The sequence below is a fragment of the Salmo salar genome, chromosome ssa18 (assembly GCF_905237065.1).
Source record: "Salmo salar chromosome ssa18, Ssal_v3.1, whole genome shotgun sequence".
NCBI lineage: Eukaryota > Metazoa > Chordata > Actinopteri > Salmoniformes > Salmonidae > Salmo > Salmo salar.
The window spans coordinates 375,351-398,360 of NC_059459.1; the positions used below are offsets into that span (position 1 = coordinate 375,351).

The following is a 23,010-nucleotide window of genomic DNA, read 5'->3' on the forward strand; positions in this document are numbered from 1 at the left end:
ACACCGAGAGTGGGAGGAGGTAATTAACATGTCTCGTTATAATGCTGCTCACCATTGGAGAACACCGAGAGTGGGAGGAGGTAATTAACATGTCTCGTTATAATGCTGCTCACCATTGGAGAACACCGAGAGTGGGAGGAGGTAATTAACATGTCTCGTTATAATGCTGCTGACCACTGGAGAACACCGAGAGTGGGAGGAGGTAATTAACATGTCTCCTTATAATGCTGCTCGCCATTGGAGAACACCGAGAGTGGGAGGAGGAGGAGGGTCCATTGTTGTTCATAAATGTTTTCATTTCTTTGTAAGAGAGGACCTCGCACTTACGTTTGATAACTTTGATGTTGAATCTCTTCATAGAAATTCCCTCCTGTTCATTTCTTGGTGGTAAAAAAAAAAAGGTGGTAATTGGATGCATCTATCGGTCACCTGATTCTGACATGGGTATTTTCATTGATATCCTTGCATTAACCTTGGATTTGATTAATAATGAATATAAAATGTGTTTAATATTCGGTGATTACAGTATAAATGTATTTGAAGGTGAGAACATCTCACTGACATCTTGATGTTTTAAATACTTTATCCTCCGTCAGTCTGTATCCCTGGACCTATAATCCCACCTATAATCCCACTAGACTGACCAGTTCACCTGATGTTTTAAATACTTTATCCTCCGTCAGTCTGTATCCCTGGACCTATAATCCCACCTATAATCCCACTAGACTGACCAGTTCACCTGATGTTTTAAATACTTTATCCTCCGTCAGTCTGTATCCCTGGACCTATAATCCCACTAGACCAGTTCACCTGATGTTTTAAATACTTTATCCTCCGTCTGTCTGTATCCCTGGACCTATAATCCCACCTATAATCCCACTAGACTGACCAGTTCACCTGATGTTTTAAATACTTTATCCTCCGTCTGTCTGTATCCCTGGACCTATAATCCCACTAGACTGACCAGTTCACCTGATGTTTTAAATACTTTATCCTCCGTCTGTCTGTATCCCTGGACCTATAATCCCACTAGACTGACCAGTTCACCTGATGTTTTAAATACTTTATCCTCCGTCTGTCTGTATCCCTGGCCACCTATAATCCCACCTAGACTGACCAGTTCACCTGATGTTTTAAATACTTTATCCTCCGTCAGTCTGTATCCCTGGAAACCACCTATAATCCCACTAGACTGACCAGTTCACCTGATGTTTAAATACTTTATCCTCCGTCTGTCTGTATCCCTGGACCTATAATCCCACTAGAGACCAGTTCACCTGATGTTTTAAATACTTTATCCTCCGTCTGTCTGTATCCCTGGACCTATAATCCCACTAGACTGACCAGTTCACCTGATGTTTTAAATACTTTATCCTCCGTCAGTCTGTATCCCTGGACCTATAATCCCACTAGACCAGTTCACCTGATGTTTTAAATACATTATCCTCCGCCTGTCTGTATCCCTGGACCTATAATCCCACTAGACTGACCAGTTCACCTGATGTTTTAAATACATTATCCTCCGTCTGTCTGTATCCCTGGACCTATAATCCCACTAGACTGACCAGTTCACCTGCCACCCTTGTTGGTCATATTTTTACTAATTATATTAATAATGTGGCTAATACAGTGTTCTCTTTCCAATTTCCCACTTCTCTTTGGCAGCTGGAAATGAACAGAAGGGAAGGATTAGTAGCATTAAATGTAGAATATTTAACTAAAGTAATTGTGAGCGCTTTAAGATGTCGATTGGCATTTCATGGTGAAATGTTTATAATCCGGCCGATGTGGAGTCCTGCTTTCCAGACTTTACTCACATCTTTAAACGCTGTATTTCACCACTGCTTTCCTTTAGTTAACCCATGTAATAGATCAAGCAGAAGGGTTCTGGAAACATCACTTTAAAAAAAACAAGTTGTATAGAAAGTTTCTCACAAATCCCTCTCCCTTTGAACTCTGCAAATTACCAAAAGTATAAGAACAATCCACAAAAATATATTTTACAAACAAATTACAAGAATCCATTACATAATATAAAGTCAACTTTGAAAATCAACTGTTGACTAAGAAAAAGCCATCTACAACTATCCCATCTCAATGTACTGTTGGAAGATGAGACCTATAGTGATCGTGATGGTATTTCATGTCAATTTAATACCCTTTTTTGTAAATGTGAGTTCCTCTCTGTCAAAGAAATGAGAGAAAACTGATGGAAATCCCTTGTATTACATTAAGGGGACATGTCCCTTCTCTGCTTCAGTGTAATGGAGGTGATGGAGGTAATTGGTAACTTAAAGATATCACCAGCAGGTCATGATGAGATTGGTGCCTCTCTGGTGAAATCAGTGTCTTCCTCGATCATTGATCTTCTAATGAATATCTTCACCAAATCAAACTGGTATTGTTCCTAAAGATTTGAAAATGTCCAAAGTTATCCCCCTCTATAAATCTGGGGATCCAAGCCCAATATCTCTACTACCATGTTTTTTCTAAAAGTTGGTGTATAAGAGAATGTTAAAACATTTAAATCAACACTGTATTCTATATGAGCACCAATATGGTTTTGGTAAAAACTACTTGTGGATGAAATCTTTACAGCCCTGAACAACAATGAATACGCTCTTGGCATCTCTTTAGATTTATCCGAAGCCTTGGACACGGTTGGTCATGAAATAAGGCTTTCCAAATTGCATTAGTACGTTTTTCATGATTAAACACATCATTGGTTAAGGTTATGTTTATGACGGAGAAGAATTTGTTTATACAAATGGCTTTTCTATATCAATAACCTGTTTGGGTCTACTACCATACTAATCTATATCAATAACTTGCTGGGTCTACTACCATACTAATCTATATCAATAACCTGCTGGGTCTACTACCATACTAATCTATATCAATAACCTGCTGGGTCTACTACCATACTAATCTATATCAATAACCTGCTGGGTCTACTACCATACTAATCTATATCAATAACCTGCTGGGTCTACTACCATACTAATCTATATCAATAACCTGCTGGGTCTACTACCATACTAATCTATATCAATAACCTGCTGGGTCTACTACCATACTAATCTATATCAATAACCTGCTGGGTCTACTACCATACTAATCTATATCAATAACCTGCTGGGTCTACTACCATACTAATCTATATCAATAACCTGCTGGGTCTACTACCACACTAATCTATATCAATAACCTGACTGCTGGGTCTACTACCATACTAATCTATATCAATAACCTTACTGCTGGGTCTACTACCATACTAATCTATATCAATAACCTTACTGCTGGGTCTACTACCATACTAATATATATCAATAACCTGCTGGGTCTACTACCATACTAATCTATATCAATAACTTGCTGGGTCTACTACCATACTAATCTATATCAATAACCTGCTGGGTCTACTACCATACTAATCTATATCAATAACCTGCTGGGTCTACTACCATACTAATCTATATCAATAACCTGCTGGGTCTACTACCATACTAATCTATATCAATAACCTGACTGCTGGGTCTACTACCATACTAATCTATATCAATAACCTGCTGGGTCTACTACCATACTAATCTATATCAATAACCTGCTGGGTCTACTACCATACTAATCTATATCAATAACCTGCTGGGTCTACTACCATACTAATCTATATCAATAACCTGCTGGGTCTACTACCATACTAATCTATATCAATAACCTGCTGGGTCTACTACCAAACTAATCTATATCAATAACCTCTGCTGGGTCTACTACCATACTAATCTATATCAATAACCTGCTGGGTCTACTACCATACTAATCTATATCAATAACCTGCTGGGTCTACTACCATACTAATCTATATCAATAACCTGCTGGGTCTACTACCATACTAATCTATATCAATAACCTGCTGGGTCTACTACCATACTAATCTATATCAATAACCTGCTGGGTCTACTACCATACTAATCTATATCAATAACCTGCTGGGTCTACTACCATACTAATCTATATCAATAACCTGCTGGGTCTACTACCATACTAATCTATATCAATAACCTGCTGGGTCTACTACCATACTAATCTATATCAATAACCTGCTGGGTCTACTACCATACTAATCTATATCAATAACCTGCTGGGTCTACTACCATACTAATCTATATCAATAACCTGCTGGGTCTACTACCATACTAATCTATATCAATAACCTGCTGGGTCTACTACCATACTAATCTATATCAATAACCTGCTGGGTCTACTACCATACTAATCTATATCAATAACCTGCTGGGTCTACTACCATACTAATCTATATCAATAACCTGCTGGGTCTACTACCATACTAATCTATATCAATAACCTGCTGGGTCTACTACCATACTAATCTATATCAATAACCTGCTGGGTCTACTACCATACTAATCTATATCAATAACCTGCTGGGTCTACTACCATACTAATCTATATCAATAACCTGCTGGGTCTACTACCATACTAATCTATATCAATAACCTGCTGGGTCTACTACCATACTAATCTATATCAATAACCTGCTGGGTCTACTACCATACTAATCTATATCAATAACCTGCTGGGTCTACTACCATACTAATCTATATCAATAACCTGCTGGGTCTACTACCATACTAATCTATATCAATAACCTGCTGGGTCTACTACCATACTAATCTATATCAATAACCTTACTGCTGGGTCTACTACCATACTAATCTATATCAATAACCTGCTGGGTCTACTACCATACTAATCTATATCAATAACCTGCTGGGTCTACTACCATACTAATCTATATCAATAACCTGCTGGGTCTACTACCATACTAATCTATATCAATAACCACTGCTGGGTCTACTACCATACTAATCTATATCAATAACCTGCTGGGTCTACTACCATACTAATCTATATCAATAACCTGCTGGGTCTACTACCATACTAATCTATATCAATAACCTGCTGGGTCTACTACCATACTAATCTATATCAATAACCTGCTGGGTCTACTACCATACTAATCTATATCAATAACCTGCTGGGTCTACTACCATACTAATCTATATCAATAACCTGCTGGGTCTACTACCATACTAATCTATATCAATAACCTGCTGGGTCTACTACCATACTAATCTATATCAATAACCTTACTGCTGGGTCTACTACCATACTAATCTATATCAATAACCTGCTGGGTCTACTACCATACTAATCTATATCAATAACCTGCTGGGTCTACTACCATACTAATCTATATCAATAACCTGCTGGGTCTACTACCATACTAATCTATATCAATAACCTGCTGGGTCTACTACCATACTAATCTATATCAATAACCTGCTGGGTGTTCGACTGCACTTCCCTTTCTTTGCTGATGATAGCAATTAGATTTTATCACACAAGAATCTTGATTCACAAATTAATGAAACCAACTCAGGTATGGCCACATTTTCTGAATGGTTACAGAGAAACAAATGATCTATAAATGTACAAAATCCAACTTTATTATATTCACTAGTAAGAATAAGAAAATAACCTGAATCTTAATTGGTTTGAAATAAATGGAACAAATCGCATCCACTAGATTCCCCGGAGTTCTAATTGATGAACAGTTATCCTGGAAAGATCACTTTCAGTCTGCAGAAAAGTGATGAACAGTTATCCTGGAAAGATCACATTCAGTCTGCGTAAAGTGATGAAAAGTTATCCTGGAAAGATCACATTAAATTTGTCTGCAGCAAAGTGATGAAATCTGTTGGTGTCATCAGACAGATGAGTGGTTTGGTTCATCAGGCTTGCTTCCTAACTTTATATTATAGCTCAATATCTTGTCTATTTACGACATTAATGTGCACCAATTATGCACTTTTATCTACAAATACTCTATACCTCCCGAGACAGTTTAACCTAAACCCTTCAATGGATTCTTCCAGGTCCCAGTTAACCTAAACCCTTCAATGGATTCTTCCAGGTCCCAGTTTATCTAAACCCTTCAGTGGATTCTTCCCAGGTCCCAGTTTAATTCCTAAACCCTTCAATGGATTCTTCCAGGTCCCAGTTTAACTAAACCCTTCAATGGATTCTTCCAGGTCAATTCTAAACCCTTCAAAACACAAGAGTGATTTAACCTTCACTACCCACGGTTGACCTCACATAGTAATTCTCTATCAGATACAGAGGTACCATACTCTGGAAATTATTATATTACATTGCCAAAAAACCCCATCATCCTCAATAACCCCAAGCAAAGACTGAGGTCAGCCTGATGAACCAAATCACTCAGCAATCTCCTCCATGAAGACTGGGGGTTAGCCTGATGAACCAAACTACTCAGCAATCTCCCCCTCCGAAGACTGGAGGTTAGCCTGATGAACCAAAACTACTCAGCAATCTCCCTCCATGAAGACTGGGGGTCAGCCTGATGAACCAAACTATCGCCAGTAATCTCCTCCATGACTAGAGGTCAGCTTGATGAACCAACCAAACCTCATCATCCCCGCTTAAAGACTGGAGGTCAGCCTGATGAACCAAACTACTCAGTAATCTCCTCCATGAAGACTGGGGGTCAGCCTGATGAACCAAACTACTCAGTAATTCTCCTCCATGAAGACTGGAGGTCAGCCTGATGAACCAAACTACTCAGTAATCTCCTCCATGAAGACTGGGGGTCAGCCTGATGAACCAAACTACTCAGTAATCTCCTCCATGAAGACTAGAGGTCAGCCTGATGAACCAAACTACTCAGTAATCTCCTCCATGAAGACTGGAGGTCAGCCTGATGAACCAAACTACTCAGTAATCTCCTCCATGAAGACTGGGGGTCAGCCTGATGGACCAAACTACTCAGTAATCTCCTCCATGAAGACTGGAGGTCAGCCTGATGAACCAAACTACTCAGTAATCTCCTCCATGAAGACTGGGGGTCAGCCTGATGAACCAAACTATCTATAAATCTATACTCTAACCCTACACACCAGTTCAGAGAGGATAGAGTTATAGATATGTAGGGTTAGAGTTATAGAGAGTATAGAGTTATAGACAGTATATAGTTATAGATATGTAGAGTATAGAGTTATAGATATGTAGAGTAAGAGTTACAGAGGGTATAGATTTATAGATATGTAGGGTTAGAGTTATAGAGAGTATAGAGTTATAGATATGTAGAGTTGGAGTTATAGAGAGGATAGAGTTATAGATATGTAGGGCTGGAGTTATAGATATGTAGAGTTAGAGTTGTAGATATTTAGAGTTAGAGTTATAGATATGTAGGGATAGAGTTATAGAGAGGTTAGAGTTATAGATATGTAGGGTTAGAGTTATAGATATGTAAGGGTCAAGTTATAGAGAGGTTAGAGTTATAGATATGTAGGGTTAGAGTTATAGATATGTAAGGTTAGAGTTATAGAGAGTATAGAGTTATAGACAGTATATAGTTATAGATATGTAGAGTATAGAGTTATAGATATGTAGAGTAAGAGTTATAGAGAGTATAGAGTTATAGATATGTAGAGTATAGAGTTATAGAGAGTATAGAGTTATAGATATGTAGAGTTAGAGTTATAGACAGTATAGATTTATAGATATGTAGAGTTAGAGTTATAGATATGTAGAGTTAGAGTTAAAGAGAGTATAGAGTTATAGATATGTAGAGTAAGAGTTATAGAGAGTATAGAGTTATAGATATGTAGAGTATAGAGTTAAAGAGAGTATAGAGTTATAGATATGTAGAGTTAGAGTTGTAGAGAGTATAGGGTTATAGATATGTAGATTTGGAGTTATAGAGAGGTTAGAGTTATAGATATGTAAGAGTTATAGATATGTAGAGTTGGAGTTATAGAGAGGTTAGAGTTATAGATATGTAGAGTTAGAGTTATAGATATGTAGTGTTAGTGTTATAGATATGTAGAGTATAGAGTTATAGATATGTAGAGTTAGAGTTATAGATATGTAGAGTATAGAGTTATAGACAGTATAGAGTTATAGATATGTAGAGTATAGAGTTATAGATATGTAGGGTTAGAGTTATAGATATGTAGAGTATAGAGTTATAGAGAGGTTAGAGTTATAGAGAGTAGAGTTGTAGATATGTAGAATATAGAGTTATAGGTATGTAGAGTTAGAGTTATAGATATGTAGAGTATAGAATTATAGAGAGTATAGAGTTATAGATATGTAGAATATAGAGTTATAGATATGTAGAGTTAGAGTTATAGAGAGTATAGAGTTATAGATATGTAGAGTTAGAGTTATAGAGAGTATAGAGTTATAGAGAGTATAGAGTTATAGAGTGTATAGAGTTATAGATATGTAGGGTTAGAGTTATAGATATGTAGGGTTAGAGTTATAGATATGTAGAGTATAGAGTTATAGAGAGGTTAGAGTTATAGATATGTAGAGTTAGAGTTATAGAGAGTATAGAGTTATAGATATGTAGAATATAGAGTTATAGATATGTAGAGTTAGAGTTATAGAGAGTATAGAGTTATAGATATTTAGAGATAGCATTATAGAGAGTATGGAGTTATAGATATGCAGAGTTAGAGTTATAGACAGTATAGAGTTATAGAGTTATAGAGAGTATAGAGGTATAGATATGTAGAGTATAAAGTTATACATATGTAGAGTGTAGAGTTATAGATATGTAGAGTTAGAGTTATAGAGAGTATAGAGTTATAGAGAGTATAGAGTTATAGATATGTAGGGTTAGAGTTATAGATATGTAGGGTTAGAGTTATAGATATGTAGAGTATAGAAGTTATAGATATGTAGAGTTAGAGTTATAGAGAGTATAGAGTTATAGATATGTAGAATATAGAGTTATAGAGATGTAGAGTTAGAGTTATAGAGAGTATAGAGTTATAGATATTTAGAGATATAGAAGAGTTATAGATATGCAGAGTGTAGAGTTATAGATAGTGTAGAGTATAGAGTTATAGAGAGTATAGAGTTATAGATATGTAGAGTATAGAGTTATAGATATGTAGAGTATAGAGTTATAGAGAGTATAGAGTTATAGAGAGTATAGAGTTATAGATATGTAGAGTTAGAGTTATAGAGAGGTTAGAGTTATAGATATGTAGGGTTAGAGTTATAGATATGTAGAGTTAGAGTTATAGAGAGTATAGAGTTATAGAGAGTATAGAGGTATAGATATGTAGAGTATATAGTTATTGATATGTAGAGTTAGAGTTATAGAGAGGTTAGAGTTATAGAGAGGTTAGAGTTATAGATATATAGGGTTAGAGTTATAGATCTGTAGGATTAGAGTTATAGAGAGGTTAGAGTTAAAGATATGGAGAGTTAGAGTTATAAATATGTAGGGTTAGAGTTATAGATATGTAGGGTTAGAGTTATAGAGAGGTTAGAGTTATAGATATGGAGAGTAGTATAGATATGTAGGGTTAGTATAGATGTGGTTAGAGTTATAGTAGGTAGTTATAGTGTATAGAGTTATCGAGAGGAGTTATAGAGAGGTTAGAGTTATAGATATGTAGGGTTAGAGTTATAGAGAGGTTAGAGTTATAGATATGTAGGGTTAGAGTTATAGAGAGTATATAGTTATAGATATGTAGGGTTAGCATTATAGTGTATAGAGTTATCGAAGCGTAGAGTTATAGAGAGTATAGAGTTATAGATATGTAGAGTTGGAGTTATAGAGAGTATAGAGTTATAAATATGTAGAGTTAGAGTTATAGATATGTAGAGTTAGAGTTATAGATATGTAGGGATAGAGTTATAGAGAGGTTAGAGTTATAGATATGTAGAGTTAGAGTTATAGATATGTAGGATTAGAGTTAAAGAGAGTATAGAGTTATAAATATGTGGAGTTAGAGTTTTAGATATGTAGGTTAGAGTTATAGAGAGTGTAGAGTTATAGAAATGTAGGGTTAGAGTTATAGATATGTAGAGTATAGAGTTATAGATATGTAGAGTTAGAGTTATAGATATGTAGAGTATAGAGTTATAGACAGTATAGAGTTATAGATATGTAGAGTATAGAGTTATATATATGTAGGGTTAGAGTTATAGATATGTAGAGTATAGAGTTATAGAGAGGTTAGAGTTATAGAGAGTAGAGTTGTAGATATGTAGAATATAGAGTTATAGGTATGTAGAGTTAGAGTTATAGGTATGTAGAGTTAGAGTTATAGATATGTAGAGTATAGAATTATAGAGAGTATAGAGTTATAGATATGTGGAATATAGAGTTATAGATATGTAGAGTTAGAGTTATAGAGGTTAGAGTTATAGATATGTAGAGTTAGAGTTATAGATATGTAGGGTTAGAGTTATAGAGAGTATAGAGTTATAGAGAGTATAGAGTTATAGATATGTAGGGTTAGAGTTATAGATATGTAGGGTTAGAGTGTATAGATATGTAGAGTATAGAGTTATAGAGAGGTTAGAGTTATAGATATGTAGAGTTAGAGTTATAGAGAGTATAGAGTTATAGATATGTAGGGAATATAGAGTTATAGATATGTAGAGAGTAGAGTTATAGAGAGTATAGAGTTATAGATATGTAGAGTTAGCATTATAGAGAGTATGGAGTTATAGATATGTAGAGTGTAGAGTTATAGAGAGTATGTAGAGTTAGAGTGGTATAGAATGTAGAGTATAGAGTTATAATGTAGAGAGTAGAGTTATAGATATGTAGGGTTAGAGTTATAGATAGTAGGGTTAGAGTTATAGAGAGTATAGAGTTATAGATATGTAGGTTAGAGTTAGATATGTAGGGTTAGAGTTATAGAGAGTATAGAGTTATAGATATGTAGAGTTAGAGTTATAGAGAGTATAGAGTTATAGAGAGTTAGAGGTATAGATATGTAGAGTTAGAGTTATAGAGAGTGCTAGAGTTATAGATATGTAGAGTTAGTGGAGTTATAGATATGTAGGGTTAGAGTTATAGAGAGTATAGAGTTATAGAGAGTATAGAGGTATAGATATGTAGAGTATATAGTTATTGATATGTAGAGTTAGAGTTATAGAGAGGTTAGAGTTATAGAGAGGTTAGAGTTATAGATATATAGGGTTAGAGTTATAGATCTGTAGGGTTAGAGTTATAGAGAGGTTAGAGTTAAAGATATGGAGAGTTAGAGTTATAAATATGTAGGGTTAGAGTTATAGATATGTAGGGTTAGAGTTATAGAGAGGTTAGAGTTATAGATATGGAGAGTATATAGATATGTAGGGTTAGAGTTATAGATATGTAGAGTTAGCATTATAGTGTATAGAGTTATCGAGAGCATAGAGTTATAGAGAGGTTAGAGTTATAGATATGTAGGGTTAGAGTTATAGAGAGTATATAGTTATAGATATGTACGGTTAGCATTATAGTGTATAGAGTTATCGAGAGCATAGAGTTATAGAGAGTATAGAGTTATAGATATGTAGAGTTGGAGTTATAGAGAGTATAGAGTTATAAATATGTAGAGTTAGAGTTATAGATATGTAGAGTTAGAGTTATAGATATGTAGGGATAGAGTTATAGAGAGGTTAGAGTTATAGATATGTAGAGTTAGAGTTATAGATATGTAGGATTAGAGTTAAAGAGAGTATAGAGTTATAAATATGTAGAGTTAGAGTTTTAGATATGTAGGGTTAGAGTTATAGAGAGTGTAGAGTTATAGATATGTAGGGTTAGAGTTAAAGAGAGTATAGAGTTATAGATATGTAGAGTTAGAGTTATAGATATGTAGGGTTAGAGTTATAGAGAGTATAGAGTTATAGATATGTAGGGATAGAGTTATAGAGAGGTTAGAGTTATAGAGAGGTTAGAGTTATAGATATGTAGGGTTAGCATTATAGATATATAGTGTTAGAGTTGTAGATATGTAGAGTTAGAGTTATATATAGTATAGAGTTATAGATATGTAGGGTTAGAGTTATAGAGAGTGTAGAGTTATAGATATGTAGGGTTAGAGTTAAAGAGAGTATAGAGTTATATATATGTAGGGTTAGTTATAGATATGTAGGGTTAGAGTTATAGAGAGTATAGAGATATAGATATGTAGGGTTAGAGTTATAGATATGTAGGGTTAGAGTTATAGATATGTAGGGTTAGAGTTATAGAGAGTATAGAGATATAGATATGTAGGGTTAGAGTTATAGAGAGTATAGAGATATAGATATGTAGGGTTAGAGTTATAGATATGTAGGGTTAAGGTTATAGATATGTAGGGTTAGAGTTATAGAGATATAGATATGTAGGGATAGAGTTATAGATATGTAGGGTTAGAGTTATAGATATGTAGGGTTAGAGTTATAGAGATATAGATATGTAGGGATAGAGTTATAGATATGTAGGGTTAGAGTTATAGATATGTAGGGTTAGAGTTATAGAGATATAGATATGTAGGGATAGAGTTATAGAGAGTATAGAGACATAGATATGTAGGGTTAGAGATATAGATATGTAGGGTTAGAGTTATAGATATGCAGGGCTAGAGTTATAGAGAGTATAGAGATATAGATATGTAGGGTTCGAGTTATAGATATGTAGGGTTAGAGATATAGATATGTAGGGTTCGAGTTATAGATATGTAGGGTTAGAGTTATAGAGATATAGATATGTATGGTTCGAGTTATAGATATGTAGGGTTAGAGTTATAGAGATATCGATATGTAGGGTTCGAGTTATAGATATGTAGGGTTAGAGTTATAGAGATATAGATATGTAGGGTTCGAGTTATAGATATGTAATGTCAGGGTTCGAGGTACAAATTTGACATTGGTATTTGTATAGCTCCCCTCCATAGATGGACTCTGTCTACACACAGAGGTAGTCTTGTCCTCTTCTGTCCTTTCTTCTTCTCTCCCCCTGAACAGACCATAAGTACTTAAAAAGAGCCTTGGCCACAGTCTGGTTGCCTTTGGGGGGGGTGGAGGGTCTTGGAGGGGAGGTCTGGGGATATTCGTTGTGGAAGACCGCTGCTGCTTCCTGTGTTGTGTCTGGTCCTTTTGTCTCAGTGTTCACCCTGCCGCTCTGAACATGTTTTCCAGTGCTCTGAGAAGTGTAGTGGTCCATGTGGAGCCTAACCATGCTAGGATAGTATTGTAGGCTGAGGAGTGGAGTTCTTAAATGGACAGATGAACACAGTGTGTCTTAAAGGGATGAGCACAGTGTGTCTTAAAGGGATGAGAACAGTGTGTCTTAAAGGGATGAGCACAGTGTGTCTTAAAGGGATGAGCACAGTGTGTCTTAAAGGGATGAGCACAGTGTGTCTTAAAGGGATGAGCACAGTGTGTCTTAAAGGGATGAGCACAGTGTGTCTTAAAGGGATGAGCACAGTGTGTCTTAAAGGGGTGAACACAGTGTCTTAAAGGTAGTGAGCAGTAGAAAAATACACACTTAGAAATAAGTGAACGGTATTGTTCCCTGGGGTAAAAAAAAATATCAGAATAGAGGTACACATAATGATCTCCCATTTTGTTACCTTTTAGCATAATTGTATCTTTTAGGGTACATGTGCTGATAAAGTTTATAATGGTACATTATGAGGTACATGTGCAGATAAAGAGTATAATGGTACCTTTTAGGGTACAAGTGCAGATAAAGGGTATAATGGTACCTTTTAGGGTACAAGTGCAGATAAAGAGTATAATGTTACCTTTAGGGTACAAGTGCAGATCAAGCGTATAATGGTACATTTCCAGGTACATGTGCAGATAAAGAGCATAATGGTACCTTTTTAGGCTACAAGTGCAGATAAAGAGTATAATTGTACCTTTAAGGGTACATGTGTAGATATAGAGTATAATGGTAACTTTTAAGGGTACAAGTGCAGAAAAATAGTATAATTGTACATTTTAGGGTACAAGTGCAGATAAAGAGTATAATGGTAACTTTTACAGGTAGAAGTGCAGATAAAGTGTATAATGGTAACTTAAGGGTACATGTGCAGATAAAGAGTATAATTGTAACTTTTAGAGTACATGTGCTGATAGAGTATAATGGTACATTTTCGGGTACAAGTGCAGATATAGAGTACAATGGTAACTTTTAAGGGTACATCTGCAGATAAAGAGTATAATGTAACTTTTAAGGGTACATGTGCAGATAAAGAGTATAATTGTAACTTTTAATGGTATATGTGCAGAAACCTGTTTTTGCTTTGTCATTATGTGGTATTGTGATGTCATTATGGGGTATTGTGATGTCATTATGGGGTATTGTGATGTCATTATGGGGTATTGTGATGTCATTATGGGGTAAGTTGATTAGGAAAACATGAACTTAATCCATTTTTAGAATAACGCTGTAATGTAACAAAATGTGGAAAAAAAGTCAAGGGGTCTGAATACTTTCCGAATGCGCTGTGCATTTCTTTACCCAGGGTAGAACTCTTCACCAAAAGAGGTGCCTCCTTCTCTCATCATCTCTCTTCGTGCAGAGCCTCCTTCTCTCCATCTAAGCTCTTCCAACTGAAGGCGGCGAGCCTCCTTCTCTGCATTGACTCTGGGGGATGGGGCTTGTGGATAGAAACATTCCTTGACGAAAAGAGCGAGAGCCTCCTTCTCTCCTTATCTAGCTTCACCCTCCTTCTCTCCAATCTCATCTTCCGAGATCCTCCTCTCTCCATCTCTCTTCATGAGCTCTCTCCATCTCTCTCATTCCCTCGCTTTCTCTCCATCTCTCTTCACGCGAGAGCCTCCTTCTCTCCATCTCTCTTCACGCGAGAGCCTCCTTCTCTCCATCTCTCTTCACGCGAGAGCCTCCTTCTCTCCATCTCTCTTCACGCGAGAGCCTCCTTCTCTCCATCTCTCTTCACGCGAGAGCCTCCTTCTTGGGTCGGGGTTGGTTTCCCAAGAGTGAGTCCATCTCTGCTACGGTCTGAGGGGAAAGCTGGGAGAGGACCTGAAGGAGACCAGGGTGGATGGGGGAAGGAGAGAGAGAGTGTGGATGAGGTGATCTTCATAAATAATAACATCAGATAAACTATACTGGACTATACAGAACATACATACAGAACATCTATACATCACGTCTATACATCACGTCAATACATCCCATCTATATATCACATCTATATATCTATAGATCACATCTATATATCAATACATCACGTCTATACATCCCATCTATACAGAACATCTATACATCTATACATCACGTCTATACATCCCATCTATACAGAACGTCTATACATCCCATCTATACATCCCATCTATACAGAACGTCTATACATCCCGTCTATACAGAACATCTATACATCTATAGATCACATCTATACATCTATACATCACATCTATACATCACATCTATACATCACATCTATACATCACATATATACATCTACACATCACATCTATACATCTATACATCACATCTATACATCACATATATACATCTATACATCACGTCTATACATCACGTCTATACATCACATCTATACATCACATCTATACATCACATCTATATGTCTATACATCACATCTATACATCACATCTATACATCACATCACATCTATACATCACGTCTATACATCACATATATATATCACATCTATACATCACGTCTATACATCACGTCTATACATCACATCGATACATCACATCTATACATCACATCTAGACATCTATACAGCACATCTATACATTTATACATCACAACTATACATTTACATTAGGCAGACGCTCTTATCCAGAGCGATTTACAAACATCACATCTATATGTCTATACATCACATATATACATCTACATCTATACATCACATCTATACATGTATACATCACATCTATACATCACGTCTATACATCACATCTATACAGCACATTTATACATCTATACATCACATCTATATGTCTATACATCACATATATACATCTACATCTATACATCACATCTATACATCTATATATCGCATCTATACATCACATCTATACATCAAATCTATTCAACTCGTCTATACATTACGTCTATACATCACATCTAGACATCTATACATCACATCTATACATCACATCTAGACATCTATACATCACATCTATACATCACAACTATACATCTACATCTATACATCACATCTATACATCACATCTATACATCACAACTATACATCACGTCTATACATCACGTCTATACATCACATCTAGACATCTATACATCACATCTATACATCACAACTATACATCTACAACTATACATCTACATCTATACATCACATCTATACATCACAACTATACATCACATCTATACATCACAACTATACATCTACATCTATACATCACATCTATATGTCACATCTATACGTCACATCTATACATCACAACTATACATCTACATCTATACATCACGTCTATACATCACATCTATACATCATAACTATACATCTACATCTATACATCACATCTGTACATCACATCTATATATCAATACATCACATAATTGCATCACATCTATACATCACGTCTGTACATCACGTCTATACATCACATCTATACATCACCTCTATACATCACATCTATGTCTATACATCACATCTATACATCACGTCTGTACATCACGTCTATACATCACATCTATACATCACAACTATACATCTACATCTATACATCACGTCTGTACATCACGTCTATACATCACATCTATGTCTATACATCACATCTATACATCACATCTATATATCACATCTATGTCTATACATCACATCTATACATCACGTCTATACATCACATCTATATAGCACATTTGTACATCTATACATCACATATATATGTCTATACATCACATATATACATCTACATCTATACATCACATCTATACATGTATACATCACATCTATACATCACGTCTATACATCACATCTATACAGCACATTTATACATCTATACATCACATCTATATGTCAATACATCACATATATACATCTACATCTATACATGTATACATCACATCTATACATGTATACATCATGTCTATACATCTATATATCTATACACCACATCTATACACCGCATCTATACATCACATCTATACACCACATCTATACATCACATCTATACATCACATCTATATATCACATCTATATGTCTATACATCACAAATCTACATCTATACATCTACATCTATACATCACATCTATACATCACATCTATACACCACATCTATACATCACATCTATACATCACATCTATACATCACAAATCTACATCTTTACATCTATACATCACATCTATACATCACATCTATACATCACAAATCTACATCTATACATCTATACATCACATCTATACATCACGTCTATACATGTATATATCAAATCTATACAGCACATATGCACATCACATCTATACATCACATCTACAAATCTACACATCACATCTATACATCACATCTATACATCTATACAGCACATCTATACATCTATACAGCACATCTATACAACACATCTATACATCTATACAGCACATCTATACAGCACATCTATACAGCACATCTACACATCACATCTTTACATCACATCTATACATCTATACAGCACATCTATACATCTATACAGCACATCTATACATCACATCTATACATCTCGTCTACATCTATACATCACGTCTATACATCAATATATCTATACATCACATCTATACATCACTTCTATACATGTATATATCAAATCTATACAGCACATATGCACATCACATCTATACATCACATCTACAAATCTACACATCACATCTATACATCACATCTATACATCTATACAGCACATCTATACATCTATACAGCACATCTATACAACACATCTATACATCTATACAGCACATCTATACAGCACATCTATACAGCACATCTACACATCACATCTATACATCACATCTATACATCTATACAGCACATCTATACATCTGTACAGCACATCTATACATCACATCTATACATCTCGTCTACATCTATACATCACGTCTATACATCAATATATCTATACATCACATCTATACATCACGTCTATATATGTATATATCAAATCTATACAGCACATATGCACATCACATCTATACATCACATCTACAAATGTATACTTCACATCTACACATCACATCTATACATCACATCTATACATCTATACAGCACATCTATACAACACATCTATACATCTATACAGCACATCTATACAGCACATCTATACAGCACATCTATACATCAAATCCATACATCACATATATACATCTTTCATCACATCTATACATCACATCTATACATCACATATATAAATCTATACCACCAATCTATACATCACATCATACATCACATCTATAAAACAATACAGCAGATCTATACAGCAGATCTATACAGCAGATCTATACAGCAGATCTATACAGCACAGCTATACAGCACAGCTATACAGCACATCACTACATCTCATCTTTATAATGACCACCCGGATTATTTACATTGCCACGCCCCCCTCCCTTTGTTTTTACACTGCTGCTACTCGCTGTTTATTATCTATGCATAGTCTCTTTTTCCTACCTACGTGTACAAATGACCTCGACTAACCTGTACCCCGCACATTGACTAGGTACCGGTACCTCCTGTATATAGCCTCCACATTGACTCTGTACCGGTACCCCCTGTATATTGCCTCCACATTGACTCTGTACCGGTACCCCCTGTATATAGCCTCCACATTGACTCTGTACCGGTACCCCCTGTATATAGCCTCCATATTGACTCTGTACCGGTACCCCCTGTATATAGCCTCCACATTGACTCTGTACCGGTGCCCCCTGTATATAGCCTCCACATTGACTCTGTACCGGTACCCCCTGTATATAGTCTCCACATTGACTCTGTACCGGTACCCCCTGTATATAGCCTCCACATTGACTCTGTACCGTAACACCCTGTATATAGCCTCCACATTGACTCTGTACCGGTACCCGCTGTATATAGCCTCCACATTGACTAGGTACCGTAATACCCCCTGTATATAGCCTCCACATTGACTCTGTACCGGTACCCCTGTATATAGCCTCCACATTGACTCTGTACCGGTACCCCTGTATATAGCCTCCACATTGACTCTGTACCGGTACCCCCTGTATATAGCCTCCACATTGACTCTGTACCGTAACACCCTGTATATAGCCTCCACATTGACTCTGTACCGGTACCCCCTGTATATAGCCTCCACATTGACTAGGTACCGTAATACCCCCTGTATATAGCCTCCACATTGACTCTGTACCGGTACCCCCTGTATATAGCGTCCACATTGACTCTGTACCGGTACCCCCTGTATATAGCCTCCACATTGACTCTGTACCGGTACCCCTGTATATAGCCTCCACATTGACTCTGTACCGGTACCCCCTGTATATAGCCTCCACATTGACTCTGTACCAGTACCCCCTGTATATAGCCTCCACATTGACTCTGTACCGGTTCCCCCTGTATATAGCCTCCACATTGACTCTGTACCGTAATACCCTGTATATAGCCTCCACATTGACTCTGTACCGGTACCCCCTGTATATAGCCTCCACATTGACTCTGTACCGGTACCCCCTGTATATAGCCTCCACATTGACTCTGTACCGTAATACCCTGTATGTAGCCTCCACATTGACTCTGTACCGTAATACCCTGTATATAGCCTCCACATTGACTAGGTACCGTAATACCCTGTATATAGCCTCCACATTGACTAGGTACCGTAATACCCCTGTATATAGCCTCCACATTGACTCTGTACCGTAATACCCTGTATATAGCCTCCACATTGACTAGGTACCGTAATACCCCCTGTATATAGCCTCCACATTGACTCTGTACCGGTACCCCCTGTATATAGCCTCCACATTGACTCTGTACCATAATACCCCCTGTATATAGCCTCCACATTGACTCTGTACCGGTACCCCCTGTATATAGTCTCCACATTGACTCTGTACCGGTACCCCCTGTATATAGCCTCCACATTGACTAGGTACCGTAATACACTGTATATAGCCTCCACATTGACTCTGTACCGTAACACCCTGTATATAGCCTCCACATTGACTAGGTACCGTAATACCCTGTATATAGCCTCCACATTGACTAGGTACCGTAATACCCTGTATATAGCCTCCACATTGACTCTGTACCGGTACCCCCTGTATATAGCCTCCACATTGACTCTGTACCGTAAAACCCTGTATATAGCCTCCACATTGACTAGGTACCGTAATACCCCCTGTATATAGCCTCCACATTGACTAGGTACCGTAATACCCCCTGTATATAGCCTCCACATTGACTAGGTACCGTAATACCCCCTGTATATAGCTGTAAAGGGGTGCGTAACTGGTGGCAGGGAAGTCAGACGCAGGAGAGCAGAACTAGGTAATAGCCGGAGCAGTTTAATCCAAAAACCAACGGCATAAAAATACAACAGAATATGGGTACAAAAACCCCAACGAGGACCAGTAAACAAGCACTTACAACAAAACAATCCCACACAAAGACATGGGGGAACAGAGGGTTAAATACACAACACGTAATGAGGGGAAATGAGAACCAGGTGTATAGGAAAACAAGACAAAACAAATGGAAAGTGGATCGACGATGGCTAGAAGACCGGTGACAAAAGCCTCATTATTGTTATTTGATTGTGTTACTTTCATTTATTTATTTATTTTTAGTTTAGTTTAGTTAGAAAAGATTTACTAACTCTATTTCTTGAACTTTTCTTGAACTGCAGTGTTGCTTAAGGGCTTGTGAGTAAGTTCCAGAGCATTTCACGGTAAGGTCTCTACACCTGTTGTATTCAGCATTTCACTGTGAGGTCTATCTACACCTGTTGTTTTGATTTGAGTGGTTTGGTTTACCCTGATGCAGCCCAGGTTCTCCTGCAGCTGGTCTGTGTTGGTGATCCCCAGGAGAACACAGCTGACCCTCTCACTACGCAGACACCAGGCTGGGGAGAGAGAGGGAGGAGAAGAGACAGACAGACAGACAGACAGACAGACAGACAGACAGACAGACAGACAGACAGACAGACAGACAGACAGACAGACAGACAGACAGACAGACAGACAGACAGACAGACAGACAGACAGACAGACAGACAGACAGACAGACAGACAGACAGACAGACAGACAGACAGACAGACAGACAGACAGACAGACAGACAGACAGAAGAATGAAGGGAGAATTGACTAACAGTTGTCAAAATATTTATTTTGTTAAATAATAATTCCAGAATGATGAATGTACTAACTGAATACAGTTTACACGCAGTTCACCCAGACACACATCCACAAGTGCTGAGCGATGATAAAAAAGATGTTAGGTTCAATGTTTTTTTTGTTTTTACATCAAAATGCACTTTGCATTATGTGGGTTGAATGCTGTAATAAAACATTTAACCCTCTAGAGTCTATTGACGCACTGCTGCATCAATATAACTAACATAATAAAATATTCCCAGTCTAAATCCGTCAGTTTAAACTACAGATATCTGTTGTTCCAACCCACAGCGTCCGCCTCTCGCACTTCCGCTACAGCGCTGTCAGACCAGGAGACATCCACGAACGGTTTGGGCTACGACCCCCACAGGGGTCACGGGACTCGTCTAAAGGTACAAATTAACTATGGAGGCAGTTTTGTGTGCCAACAAAAATAAGGGGTTAAACTGTGTTAAAAATATATATATTTCCTGAGCTTTGTTATATCTCGTGGATATTATTCCTTATGGTTTATTTTTGACTGTCTTTTCTCCGTTTATGAATTGTTATTCGATGCGATCTCTGGGATATAGTAGTAAAGGACAAATTCAATATTTTATCAAATAAATAATCAAATAAAACAATGTGATACCTAAGGAGTCCTAATATTAAAAAACAAACAGTTAAATGATATGACCCTCTTAGACCACACTATCTCACTATCTCACTATCTCACTATCTCACTATCTCACTATCTCACTATCACACTATCACACTATCACACTATCACACTACCACACTACCCCTCTTAGACCACACTATCTCACTATCTCACTATCTCACTATCTCACTATCACACTATCACACTATCACACTATCACACTACCACACTATCACACTATCTCACTATCTCACTATCACACTATCACACTACCACACTATCACACTATCCCTCTATCTCACTATCACACTATCACACTATCACACTACCACACTATCTCACTATCTCACTATCACACTATCACACTATCACACTACCACACTATCACACTATCACACTATCACACTATCCCTCTATCACACTACCACACTATCACACTATCTCACTATCTCACTATCACACAATCTCACTATCACACTACCACACTATCTCACTATCTCACTATCTCACTATCACACTACCACACTATCCCTCTTAGACCACACTATCACACTATCCCTCTTAGACCACACTATCTCACTATCACACTATCACACTACCACACTCTCTCACTATCTCACTATCACACTACCACACTATCTCACTATCCCTCTTAGACCACACTATCACACTATCCCTCTTAGACCACACTATCTCACTATCACACTACCACACTATCACACTATCCCTCTTAGACCACACTATCTCACTATCACACTACCACACTATCTCACTATCTCACTATCACACTACCACACTATCACACTATCACACTATCCCTCTTAGACCACACTATCTCACTATCTCACTATCACACTATCCCTCTATCTCACTATCACACTATCTCACTATCACACTACCACACTATCACACTATCCCTCTTAGACCACACTATCTCACTATCACACTACCACACTATCTCACTATCTCACTATCACACTACCACACTATCACACTATCTCACTATCCCTCTTAGACCACACTATCTCACTATCTCACTATCACACTATCCCTCTTAGACCACACTATCTCACTATCCCTCTTAGCCCACACTATCTCAATATCTCACTATCCCTCTTAGACCACACTATCACACTATCTCACTATCCCTCTTAGACCACACTATCTCAC

General features: G+C 37.0%; 1 protein-coding gene across 1 annotated transcript in view; it reads right to left on the reverse strand.

The window, feature by feature from the left end:
* Positions 1–14,794: 14,794 nt before the first annotated feature.
* The window catches only part of LOC123728636 (voltage-gated potassium channel subunit beta-2-like), a 62,794-nt gene continuing 54,578 nt past the window's right edge, over positions 14,795–23,010 (reverse strand). The window contains exons 13-14 of the mRNA XM_045700551.1: positions 20,840–20,928; positions 14,795–14,884 (exon numbers count right to left, since the gene is read on the reverse strand). Coding sequence (XP_045556507.1) covers positions 14,795–14,884; positions 20,840–20,928 — 179 coding nt within the window. The remainder of the gene's footprint in view (positions 14,885–20,839; positions 20,929–23,010) is intronic.